The 14,209-nt window shown below is 31.7% G+C and overlaps 1 protein-coding gene across 1 annotated transcript in view; it reads left to right on the forward strand.

Moving 5' to 3' along the window:
• Nucleotides 1–798: 798 nt before the first annotated feature.
• LOC126738877 (glycogen phosphorylase) overlaps nucleotides 799–14,209 on the forward strand; it is a 40,081-nt gene continuing 26,670 nt past the window's right edge. Inside the window, exon 1 of the mRNA XM_050444341.1 lies at nucleotides 799–1,158. Within this exon, the coding sequence (XP_050300298.1) occupies nucleotides 916–1,158 (243 nt within the window). The 5' untranslated portion in view covers nucleotides 799–915. The remainder of the gene's footprint in view (nucleotides 1,159–14,209) is intronic.

A 14,209-nucleotide genomic window follows, 5' to 3' on the forward strand; every position in this document is an offset into this window, starting at 1 on the left:
CCTTCTTTCGTCGTAGTTTTCTGTATAATGCTGTGGCAATTTTCAATGACTTTGTTCCCTAATCTTATAAGAAATGTCAGTAGCGTGTTTCAAGAGAAAGATAAAGCTGCCTTTTTTAACCAAACAGAACAACTAAATTATCTGTAGGTATTTCTTATTTTATAATTTTTGATTTTAGACCATCAATGGGTGTATATATCTGTATATAAGTAGATTAGCCTTTGGCTAAGTACAAATAAAGCCATTATTTATTTATTTAATAGTGTGGGAAGTAGAAAATCAGAAGGGCATACATGGAAATTTATCTTTAGAAGAAGGCTTACTACAATTTCAGCAGGATGGAGCACCTCCTTATGAATTAATTCCCGTTAAGCAATCGTTTGATGATTATTATCCTAACCAGTGAATTGGAACAAGAGGTCCTATTGAATGGCCACTTAGATCCGCGGACCTAACACCACTTGACTTCTTTTTGTGGAAATCACCTAAAATCTGTGGTTTTTAAAGCAACCCTTCCCTATTGAATTTCTGGAAAAATACGATGAGTTAAATAATATGCAGTTTCTTCTCTTAAATGAAATACCATGTGCGTTCTAGAATAAAAATGCCATCATTCTTATAAAATAAAATTAATTTATTATTAATATTAACCAAAAAAACAAATCTTAAGACAATCTCAGAACTTTTTTATCTAAAATTTGGGGAAATGAATTATTATCACTCGGCAACACCGGCGATAACGTTCGTCCGATAATACCCGCAGCAGCAGTCACAGGCGTCTCAAGGTGACCCCTGCAGCAGCGAAGCCAAAACAATAATTTCAGTCCGTACAGTCGCCTTTGCCGGTAGTAGTCGAGACGGGATAAAACGAGACTCGTTCCCAAATTTTCCCGATTTGTTGAATCAAAAGTCGCAATGTCGGCGCCCCAGAGCGACGTGGAGCGTAGGAAACAGATTTCCGTAAGGGGGATCGCAGAAATCGACGACGTTAACGAAGTGAAGAAAACGTTTAACAGGCACGTCCACTACACTCTGGTGAAAGACAGGAATGTGGCCACCACTAGGGATTATTACTTTGCCCTGGCTCATACCGTTAGGGACCATTTGGTATCCAGGTGGATCAGAACCCAGCAGTATTATTATGAAACGGACCCAAAGGTAATTTTTTGAAAACCTTTTTGGTACTGCTGGTGTACTTAAGATAATAAAAATTTGTACTGTTTATTGGGCTTAAAATTATAAATAAAAGTGTAGCAGGAACGGGTCATGCACACGTGGATAATAGGAAAAATGTTGTTTACAGGTTGCTTAAAGTTTAAATTATTTTTGGATGCTTATTAGACAAATTCCGTTGTTGGCACCTACCATCTTAGACCTATACTGTTTTTAATTAATATAGTCTAAACCCCTGCTAATTTAAATGAAATAAAAAAGTTTTTTTTTGCTAAAAAATAGATCTGAATACTGTATTAAACTGCAATAATAACCTTTTAGATCTAGTTTTCTCTAACAAATTAAATGTGTCAAACATTAGTATTTGTTCCAGCATTGCCACATTTATTCTGGTGAATCTACTAAAGTTTTTTCCTAAATCTACTGAAATCTAACAAAATAATTTTAAAAAATACTAGAAATTTTTTTTATTGCCAACATTTTGGCCTATATTAGAGGCCTTTCTTCAGGGCATTACAAATTCAAAAAAAAAACCATAGTAAAAAAAAGTAAACACTTCATTGAAGATGAAAATCAACAATAAAATTTGAGAATTATAAATAAAATTAAAAATTTAATGAGAACATTAAAATGTACATATCTGCTACATGTCTGGATCCAATATTTATTAATAAAAAATCTATAGTCATAAGAGCGGTACTGTTGATTCGGATATAAGTGACCACAATAAAATGCCTTTCTGTACATTAAATATTCTCATTAAAAAAGTTAAACAAAAAGTTATTAAAATACGCGATTTTAAAAGTTTTGACTTAGATGAATCTAAAACGGATTTCACTCAAATAAATTGGGACCATATTTTTCATTTAAATGATATAAATGCAAAAGTACACTTTTTAGAACAAAATATTAATATTTTATTTAACATTCATGCACCTTATAAATATGTTAGAATCAGTAAAAAGGCTGCACCTTGGCTAACTGATAATCTCAAGTTAATTATAAAAGAAAAAAACAATGCACTAACTAAGTACAAACAACACAAAAGTCCACAAAATTGGAATCATTATAAGGAGTGCAGAAATTTTGCACTTGCCTCTATTAGAAGAGAAAAGGCTAGGAAATTAAAGGCTATCTAAATAGCTTACAAAGTGAAAAATCTGGTAAAAAAATTTGGCGTGGTTTATACAACTTAAACATTAAAACTGCAACAGACAATAATGATCTACCATCTATTTTAAATAACCCCAATTTAATAAATGATTACTTTATAAGCATTTTCAATAAGTTTGATAACTGTCTTGACAGAATTAGCTTTTATACCAATCAAAAATATACAAATAACATTTTTCAGTTTTCTCTGGTAGATCAAGACACTGTTTTTAAAGCAATACAAAATATTAAATCCAATGCTGCGGGCTCAGACAATGTCACTAAACAAATGCTGTGCTTACCGAACATTTTAAGTCACATTACCAATATTATAAATAGTTGCTTGCTAACAGGCTATTTTCCAAGAGCTTGGCGGGAATCAATTGTTTTGCCCTTTCCTAAAATATTAAATCCTCAGTGCTTGCAAGACTTACGCCTCATAAGTTTATTAAATGTTATATCCAAGGTTCTAGAACGGGTGGTTTATTTACAGCTTATTGATTACTTCATTAATAATAATATCATTCCCTCTCAACTTCCGGATTTAGAGCCAGCCATAGCACAGCAAGCGCCCTTTTAAACATCACCGACAATATAATACGAGCTCTTGACAAGAAACTTTCAGCTGTTATGGTAGCTTTTGATTACTGAAAAGCCTTCGATGTTATAGATCACGATTTAATTGTTGCTAAGCTAAAGTTTTATGGGTGTAATGACGTTGTCTTATCTTTTTTTAAAAGTTATCTCTGGAATCAAACTCAAAAGGTGCGACTGCAGGATAGCTTTTCGGATCCCAAGCATGTGGTATCAGGAGTGCCGCAAGGGTCAATACTTGGTCCACTTTTATTTTTAATTTACACGTCAGACTTGTCTAATATTGTCAGTACATCTGAAATTTACCAATATGCTGACGACACGCAGCTGATTCACTACTTTGATCCCAATGAATATGAAGAGATAGGTAACAATATAAGCACTGAACTCGACCTAATATCGAAATACTCAAAGGAACATAACTTAATCATAAATCCTAATAAAACGAAGATGTTGCTATTTACTAATAAAAAGTCTCGTAGAATTATAACTTCAACTATAAAAATTACATTAGATAATACATTAATTACTTTTTCTGAGAGTATAAAAGTTTTAGGTCTCACGTTAGATGCCTCTCTTAGATTCAGAGAGCATGTTAGTACTATTCTTCAAAAGAGCTATTTGCGTTTGCGTATGCTTTATGCTGATAAATCAATATTAAACTTCAAAACTAGGAAAAAACTTGCCGAAACTTTTGTTATGTCAATTATCCAATATTGTCTGATAGTTTTCTTTCCGTGCTTGGACCAGCAGACACAATATCGGTTACAACATGTGCAAAATACCTGCTGTAGACTTATCTTTGACCTAGGAAAGTTTGATCATGTGTCCCAAGGCATGTATGATTTGGGGTGGTTAAAAATACCTTATCTATATAAGTTTTTGTACTGCACCCTAGTATATCGCCTTTATAAGTCCAAAGCTCCGATATATTTATTTTATTTGAGAAACTTGTACTTAGAAATCATGTACATGCTCGAATTATTAGGCAAAACACTCTGACTATGCCCCATCACTCAATGGCTGTCTTTGAACGATCATTCACTTACAACGCAGTCAAATTTGTGAACGTCTTTAAGCCTGATTTTAGCAATGGCCTGTATGTTTTTAAAAAACATTTCAAGAACCTGTTTCTACAGGAATCATTTAGGTAAATCAAAAGATTTTCTTATTTCTGTTAATGAATATTGTTTTATTTTCTACTGATTTATGTTTGTTTATTTTGTTTTTTTTTTGTGTAGTTTAAGAAGGTTAAGAGTTTAATAGTAGCTTTTAGCTAATCTTCGCCTTCGAAGGCAAATCTATGTAAAACTATGTATTTGCTAAATAAAGGCACTTTATTATTATTATTATTATTATTATTATTACTCACAACAGAACATAGCTGTTATTTTTTGATGATTCCATTTGGTTTATTAGTTTTTGAGAATATCAAAGTGCTGATGTGTAAGCAACAAAAATAATGAATAATATTTTAAGCTGTGGGTTAATTATTAAAGTGTTTAGATGATGTAGACAAAACATAAGGTTTTTTTCTCCTTTTTTTAAATTATCCTTACAAATATTTTAAGATGTCTTTTTTGGTGTTTGGTGATGAAAATTAGGTTGTTATGGGTGGCTGTTTTTTGTTTGAAAATTCAAATAACAATCTAATAATTTTCACCACTGAACACCAAAAAATATTTTTTTTAATTCCATACATCAAAAATTTGTCTGAAAGATTAGCGGGTACTCTTAATAATCAATTTTATAAAATTGCATTCAAATGTGAAAATACAGTAAAATTATAAACAGTAGAGAAAAAGGTCAAAGAACTACAAAGTGGTAATTTAAAAACTCCCATGCTCTAACTGTCAAGGTGTCTACATACAAAGGTCAACCAGGATGTTGTTCAAAAAACTAGGATAACGGAACACAAAACAAGTGTTAAACTTGCAATAGGTACTATTAAGATTGAAAAACAAACCAGCTCAGCCAGAACATGCTGACTCAGAATTACACCAATTTAATTTTGAGGAGGTTCAGATCATTAATATCCAAAATAACTATAAGAAAAGATTATTTTCAGAAATGGTAAACATCAAAAAACAATGCAAACAAGAAACAAGATACTGCTAGGTTAAGCACATCTTAGGCAAATCTCATCAATCTAATAAAACCCAAAAATTAAATTTAAATACTCTTCAAATACCACCTGTATACCTAACCATTTACCAAAATTTAATAGCATATGCAAATATAGGTATTACTTATCTTAAAATATTTATACCTATAATGATAATTAAAAAAAAAAAAAAAACGTTTACATTGTCTAAACACTTTAACAATTCAAACCTACAGCTTAAAATATTATGTATTTTAAAGGTGTATTTGAGTAAACCGGAAAACTAAAACAGCACATTAAACTAAAAATTTACCTTGCCATTAAACAAAATATTATATATTTTTTATGCAATTCATAATAATATATAGTACTTATAAACATATATATTTGTGAAGAAATAGTTCATACTTACAGTGGAGTCGTAGGTTAAGGTAAAATGAAAATCCTGCAGTCTCCCTCCACTTATTTATTAAACATTCAGTTATTCAAAACTTCCGACATGTTTCATTGAAAATAGAGGGTTTTTTGACATGGAATCAAACCCTGGGGCATATATCTAATACCAATTTTATCCCCTGATGATGAACACCATTGTGTCCGAAACATGTTGGGAGTTTTGAATATGTATATTTGTTTACATAAAAAAAAAATTAAATTTGGAAAGGAGGTTGAGGATTAATGGGAATTATTTAGATATTTTAAGTATAAAACAGAAAACTGTATGAATAACTACCATAATTTAAGAAATTTTACTAAACTTTCAATTCAATTAATGAAAAGAATGCTTACTTAAAAAAAGTTTAGCAGAATCACAGGGGTAAATGATTTTAGAATAATTATTTACTAATTATATTAATATTTACACTAATTTTAAAATTCCTCCTAATTTAACTGATGCCAATACCTAAGCCTAATAAATACTTTGCTTATTGTAATAATTTGCCTGATAGCACCTCAAATGACATCATTCATTTTTCAGAATAATATTAACTCTAATGTTAATAATTTGCTTAGTTTTATATAAATAAAAGGTTTCCAATACTACACCCTCAATTTCTCTTTACTTTTATTTGTTATGGCATGACATTTTATCTTGGATTTGAGACTTCTTCAGATGGCTGTTAAGAAAATATAACTGATAAAATTAAAACCTTTTGAAAATTACCACAAAATACGAGTATTTGATTTATTAAATAAAATATATTTCTGTCTTGAAGGTCATGTTTTTGTTCTTTGTATACCTACAATGTGAATAACTGATAAATGTCAATACTGACACTATAGTTTAGTTTTACAATTTTTTTTGTGGATTTTTCTAGTGACAAGACTTATCCTGAACGTTTCATACCTAAACTGCTCAACTTTGTGTTTGTAGTTAAATGTTTAAGGTTCCATAATTATGTAACTGTTGGTTTGCTTGTTTGTAACCTAGGTTGGTACTTTGTTGTAATTTTCAGGATATGTTAATTTTATCATTTGTATTTTTTTAACAGCCATCTCAAGAAGTCTTAAATTCGAGACGAAACGTCATGCCATAACAAATAAAAGTAAAGAGAAATCAAGGCTGTTTTTGGAAACATTTTATTTATAAAAAAAAACTATACCCTTGGCCTGGAACCTTCACTACAGGCTTAGTTTTAGATTAATGAATGAACCAACTCTAATAAAACTAATAAGTTTAATCAGTACCAACTCTGTTGGAGAAGATGATCTTTCTATAAAAGATTTAACCTCATGTATTTTGGAAAATACATTTTCTGAATTGTGGAAAAAAGCTATAATCAAGCTACTAGCTAAAGTTCCTAACCCTAAGGAGCTTAAATACTTAAGGCCTATAAGTATTTTACCTCTTGCTTCCAAAATCTTGGAAATACATACCTATTTATAATCAGGTAATAGAATTGTGTGATTCTCATAATTTAATTCCAAGTTGTCAGCCCCATTTTTGTAAACAGTTCAGTACCATTACTTGTCTTGTAAAGCTTATTAATGATATAAGATATACTTAATTGGGATAAGAAACTAACAATTTGCCTGTGTCTTTAGTAAAGCATTTGATACATTTAATCCTAAGATGTTACTTGCAAAATCGCACTATTTTGGTTTTTCAGATTATTCACTAATTTTATTAAAGCTGTATCTTTCTGATAGATTTCATGGTGTTTTAATTAAAAATCAACACCGAATTTCAAAATCAAACTATGTACATTTATGTATTGGACTACCACAAGTTCTATTCCTTACCTTTTTTATTTTCCTTGTGTGTAGCTGATATGGAAAGAAAATTGACTTATACAAAATATCAGCAGTATGCTGATGATTCACAGTATTAACAGTAAAAATAGAACAAGACCCAGCACTACAGTGGCAGCCAAGTACAAGCCAGTACAGCCAAGTGGTACTCCACAATTTATAAACTTCTGATTGGACTAAGACCACTGATATGACCACTGATGAATCTTATTGCTTAAGTAGGACTCATACCAGCCCAAGCAAAGACCCCTAATTTATTTACTTATTTATTTACAAAATCCATTTACAAAAGTGTTACATAGCATCATACAAACATATATATTCAGATACAAAACCATCTATAAATCAATGAAAGGTGTAGATGAGTTAATTAATTAAAGCCCCTATGAAATAATATTCTTTAACTGCCCCTTAAAAGATGTAATCCTAGAGTCAAAAAAGCTTATCTGTCCTGACAGACCATTAGCACTTCGAGCCATTCGTGTAATTGGCTCATTAATACCATAATTGGTATGGTGGAATGAGACTGAAAATATTTCTGATTGTCTATTCAATCTGGAAGGCACCCTAAGTTTAAAAAGAGACAATAACTCGGGACAATCTATAGCAGCATAAGTCAGAATCCTCTGTTTTGACACCAATTGCTACATTATTTATTTTATAAAGAAAAGCAATAGGGTTTCTTTGCTTAGAAAAAGTAATCTTATGACACTTATTGATATTAAGGGACATTCTATTCAAGTGGCACCAATCAAAGAACAAATTAAGGTCTTTTTGCAGAAGCACAACATCCGAAAGGGATGTGATAGGCCTAAATAGCTTCACATCATCAGCAAACATTAGCACACGACAATTTTTAAGTTTCCAAACTAAATCAATCAAAAAGAGGCAAAACAAAACAGGGCCTGAGTGAGAGCCCTGTGGCACCCCAGATGGCACCAAAATTTCAGAGGAACATGTACCTCCAAGATTAACAATCTGAGTTCTACCTCCGATGAATCCCGAGATCCACTGAAGAAGAGGCCCCACAATACCTAAAGCCCTAAGCTTCTGCAAGAGTACCCTATGGTTACCCCTATCAAAAGCCTTGGAAAAATCTGTATATATTGAGTCAACCTTAAGTCCCTTCTCCAAGCAGCAATCCAAATTGCTCAGGATTAAATAAAGATTTAAAACTCCAGGCAATCCTATGACTGACCAGGCAGTCAAGCAGCTTTGGCAACTCAGATTGGTTACACACAGCCCGATAATTGGAAATTTCATTTCTACTACCAGATTTAAAAATGGGTTTTAGAAAATTTCTCTTCCAGAGAATGGGATAAGAACCAGTACCTAGAGATTTGTTAAAAATGAACAGTATTGGTTTTGTAAGAACACAAACACATTTCTTTAGGAAGAATGCCGATCTGGTCCAGCGCAGAGCTTATTCTTAGAGGAAGTAATAACCTCATAAACATCCTGTGTTGACAGAGTTAGACTGCTCAGACAAATTGATTTATCAAAATCAAAAGATGGTATGTCATTGACTTGCTCATCCGAATAGACGGATGAAAAGTATTCTGCAAACATATCCGCAGTATCCGAGATATTCATGCTAATCCTGTTACTGTATGTCATTCTGGAGGGAAGGCTAAAACCAGTTCTTTTATTTCGAATATATGACCAGAAGTACCTCGGATTGCTAGCGAGATTCATTTCCACCTTATTAATATATTGTTGATAGCACAACTTTCTAAGTACTCACATTAATGTCTCAAAAATACAAATTCTTCATATTCCTGCTGTGAATTTGTTTCTTTCTTATGATCAAACTGCGAAGCTCTGAAGGAAACCAACATGGAAAAGAAGAACTTTTGTACCTCTTTAGAGGAATAAACCTTTCCATTGAGGAGTAGATCACATTATAGAAAATTGAAACTATGACATCAATAGATGTCTCTCCTAAAAACAATTGATTCCAGTCTATCCCAGCAAGACAATCGTTAATTGCTATGTAATCTCCCTTACCAAAATCATAAAAATATTCCTCATATATCATCAGAATTTTTTGCACAACAAAGGTCAAAACTAATTGCTGTATGTTGCAAGCTATTTTAAAAAATCTTGTCTATTGCACGTTCGACACTTATTAATAAGGTAATTAATAAGGTTAATTCCATAGGTCTCCAACTTTTGCAGCAGTATTTTATGGTTGACCCAGTCAAAAGCTTTTACCAATTCACAAAACACAGCTGCTGAAGTCTCTTGTTCACTAACAGCTCTTCTAAAAAATTGCAAATAGCATAATTTCTAAATCTGGATTTAAAGAAGCCATATTCTGCTGAATTTAGTATTCAATTACAAAAGTAATGATTTGTTTCTTAACCACTCTTTCTATAATCTTAGATAGCATTGGCATTATAATCTATATCACTATAATCTTAGATAGCAGATTCATTATCCTCATATATCATTTCCTGCAAAAAGTCCAACATGGCATGCTTTTTTTTCTTAAAATTATAAAATTAAATGAACTCTATATTTAAAGTTTAGTAATTCAAGTAATTAAATTAATTTATTAAGTTTTTCTGATTTATTTAATTTTTTTAATTTAATCAAGTAATGTTGAAAAGTTATCAGTTCAATTATTTTAAATAAACTCTATTTCAAATGTATTATGCACATAAATCATTCAGTGTCTTACACATTGTTATTGACTTAGTCCATAACCATGACTCTGACACATTATCCTGTAAATTATATTATGAAAAGGACTGAATTAACTAATTTATTTCTATTAGAAGGTATTTTAAATTCACATTAGGTTCCATAATTATGCTTTAATAGACTTCAATTGAACTTTAAATATGTTTTTTTTTAAATTAAAATATAGTCCTTTCTTAATTAATAAAAAAACATTTTTTTTTAAATGTGTAATTTTTTAAATTCAAAAATGATTATTTTAATTGTTTCTCTCTACATTGAACCAGAATTATCCAAATTTTAATTGAACCAATAGACGTTTCATAGTCCCACTTTTTAAATTTGCTTTTATTAGTAGTACACCAGATATAAACTGGGGTCACCTCAATTCGACCTTTTTAAATTATTATTATTAAAAAATATATTAATTTAAACACTCTAGTGGCATCGAATGAGATATTTATGGAAAAATACCGTTAACACTTTTTTAATAATTTAATGTATATTTTAGCTGCTTTTGTTAAAGAACATTTTGGAGATTAGCCAAGGTTTCAATTTGCTGCAGGGAAAACTATTATTATCTGTTAGAGAATATTTTTGATAAAAAACGATAATAAAATGGCATATTTATCGACTCGGTGTTTTTTGAATGTTTTTATAATGTTTATAAGTTTTTTAACCTGCTGAGTTTTATAGCATTAATAATTCAGCCGTTTAATCCCATGTGTGACTTTGTTTTCCCCGTTAATATACGGAATATTAATTTTAGACGTGCAAGTGAACGACTTTTTACTTTTATGATACACTTATTTATCGTTTTTATTACCACTGTGAAAAATAAGGAACACGTCAAAAAATATATATAGCATTCTGAAAAAATGCACCCAAATCTTCTTAAAGAATCATTGTGTATACAGGGTGATTTTCAACCTATGCGCATAAACTTGTGAAATGGTAGATGAAGATCAATAATGAGTAATAATGAGAAAAAAATGTAGTAAAATATTTTTGGTTTCCGAAATAAAGTTAAACAAATGTCAACAGAACGTGTATCAGACGAACTTATTTTGTTTATTAATAACTGATAGTAAACAAGTCATAATGTTTGGAATCTTTAGCAGTACTTAGTTTGTTGGTGGCTGTGATCGTTTTCGATCGTTATTTTCACACGAACAAAATAAAAGCGTCAAATGTAATGGCGCACATTTTTACAAACGAAGAACTTGTCGACATGGTTTTGGTTTACGGAGAAACGCATCAGAATGCAGTGGCAGCAGCTGATCTGTATGTCCGAAGATATCACCTGAGACGTGGGGCTTTCTTACGTGTTATACAACGGGTTAGAAAAACTGGCAATTTGCGGCCGCGGCCTGGACAAGATGGAGGAGCTATTAGACCTAGGCTCATTCTAAATCTGGAGGAGGATATTTTAGAAGTTATCGAAGAACAACCTGGAATTAGCACTAGGACAATTGCAGCGCGATTTGGAATATGGCAATCTACAAGTTGGCAAATTTTAAGGCACGAGTTGCTGTACCCGTTTCATGTGCAGAGGGTACAAGCCCTACTTCCAAGACATTTGCTGCTTCGAGTACACTTTTGTGAGTGGTTGTTACATCACCAGCAGTTAAGCCCAAACTTTACCATGAACATTTAAGTTACGGATGAGGAAAATTTTACGCGCAATGGAATTTTCAACTTTCATAACACTCATTACTGGGCTTTGGAAAATCCGCATATTACACGGAGAACATACGTTCAACAACATTTTTCTGTAAATGTATAAACTGGAATTCTGAACGGGATGCTTATTGGACCTTTTATTCTGGAAAATCGTTTGACTGGTGCTCGGTATTTAGAATTTTTGCGCAACAATTTACCAGTGCTCCTTAAAAATGTGAATCTCAACGTTAGGCAGAACATGTGGTTTCTTCATGATGGTGCTCCACCACATTTTTCACGACCAGTGCGACAACATTTAGCTCGTGTGTTTTCCGGACGATGGATAGGCCGTGATGGTTCAGTTGGGTGGCTCCCTCGCTCGCCTGACCTTAATCCATTAGACTTTTATTTGTGGGGTCATATGAAAACAATGGTGTATGTAAACGAAGTTGATACTGAGCAAGAGCTACGACATCGCATAAACGCTGCCAGTGACGCAATTCGCCTACAGCCTGGTTTGGGCCCGTGCATGTACGTCTTCATGGATTCGACGAGCTCAAGTCTGTATCGAAAATAATGGAAACCACTTTGAACAGTTGCTTTAAATTAGTTTAAATTAAACACGTTAAAAAATACACGTTTTTTATTTTAAAAAATATGGATATCTCCAAAACTAAAATTATTTTACTACATTTTTTTTTTCATTATTACTCATCAGCTATCATTTCCCAAGTTTATGCGCATAGGTTGAAAATCACCCTGTATCTAGTACGAGGTTTTCTGTTTTAAATTAACCCTGTACCTTTTCTGATGCATTTGAACGATGTTCCAGACACTTATATTGACAACGTCTAAATGTTGTGTTAATATTTTTTATTCATTTGAATTTTTGTATCAAAAGCTTACCGCGTAAACCTATCCGGTCCCTAATTCATTATGGTCACAAGTATATTGTGTAAACTTACACCACCATGAAGTGAAGTTAGAGCAGAGTGATATGTGGTATTTTGCGTGTAGCAACTGCAATTAAAGAACAAAGTTTTTGCTATATAGCAACCAATTATGGATCTATAACAGGGATAATAATTTTACTCAATGTAATAAAAAGTATCTCGCTTTATTGTCATTACTTTTAATTTAAATATTCGTTTTGAAATATATTAATAAAACAGAAAAACTTGAATTTTGTTATTGCTGGGCATGCAAATATTGTTGCTCCGACGTCATCGCGAATTTTAACTAAGAGATCATTAGTTATTATATTAATTTTTGCCATAGATAGCCGATACGCGAATATCAGGGTATCACGCATAAACAATATCGTTAATGAAATAAATTATTAATAAAGAATAAATTAATATACACGTTAGTAGGATAAAGGTCGGCAGATTTTCGTTATCTTAATGCCAAAATAAACTATGAATCGGTTGTTGCTTACATGTGAGTGTAGCATGGTACGCATAGATAAATTTATGTATATACAGGGTGACAATTTAGAAACTTGAAATGACCATATATTAGGAACAAAAAACTGAATAAAAAAACCGGTGAGAACAGTTTCTATAAAATGAAGAGGGACAAAAACAAGCATATTATCTCACCATTACCTGCAACATCTTGGATGGGGTCAAATACATCCTTAAAATCTTAAATAGAAAGAGGAGTCGAGTGATGAATTATTTTGAAGCTCTTAAAAAATACTTTCAGCACATTCTTCTCTGTTGATCAAGAAAAACAATAAATGAAAAAAAAAATTTTATTATTATTTAGTTAAAAATTATGGCTACATCTCTTAAGAATTCTAAACATGTCAAGCCCGTAGTTATTTTGTATTGGTTTATTTGTATGTGTATTTTGCCGACCAAAAGCATTGTTTATAAATATTCGCATTTTATTATCACAGAATTTACTTAAAAGTCAGGTGTACTAGTATTATTATTTTAAGAACAATTAACTTTCGGTTCAGTTTAAACGAAAAGCACACACAGAAAACCCTTTCATAATATGAATAGGATACACATTGCTTCAATGAAGTAGGGGAGAGTGTTCCAGAATCAGATACCAAATAGATTTTGCTAAGTATTGACCTTGTTTATTGAACCAACCAAAATATGATTATCACTAAAATAAATTAAGGCTAAACATAAGTTTTTATGGTAGAACAAACATCATAAACCAAAAACTAATTTAAAAAAAGTTTGTTTACCAAAGGAAGGACAGTTGTCTGTTAGTGGAACATACATGTTCCACATCCAGACACTGCATGTTCCACAATAAGACAAAAGGTAATAATGTTTTAACGAACTTCAAAGCTGAAATATTCAAATAAGATTGTTGCCGCTTTGTTGTTCCCACATGTGCCGGTTTTGGTAACACCATCTTAATGTGTTCCAAACATACCAATGAGACGTCACGTCTTCTATTTCGGGGTAAATGAAGCTGTTATTATACTTAATGGACTTTCTCAAAAATTTGACCTCGCATTCCTTATCCTTTTTACAGAACACTTCAGCTATGTAATAATTTTTTTTCTTTTTGTCCATAGATTCTATCAAAATAAAATCGCCAACTTCTGGCTCTTTATTAAGC

The sequence above is a fragment of the Anthonomus grandis genome, chromosome 7 (genome assembly GCF_022605725.1).
Source record: "Anthonomus grandis grandis chromosome 7, icAntGran1.3, whole genome shotgun sequence".
Lineage (NCBI taxonomy): Eukaryota > Metazoa > Arthropoda > Insecta > Coleoptera > Curculionidae > Anthonomus > Anthonomus grandis.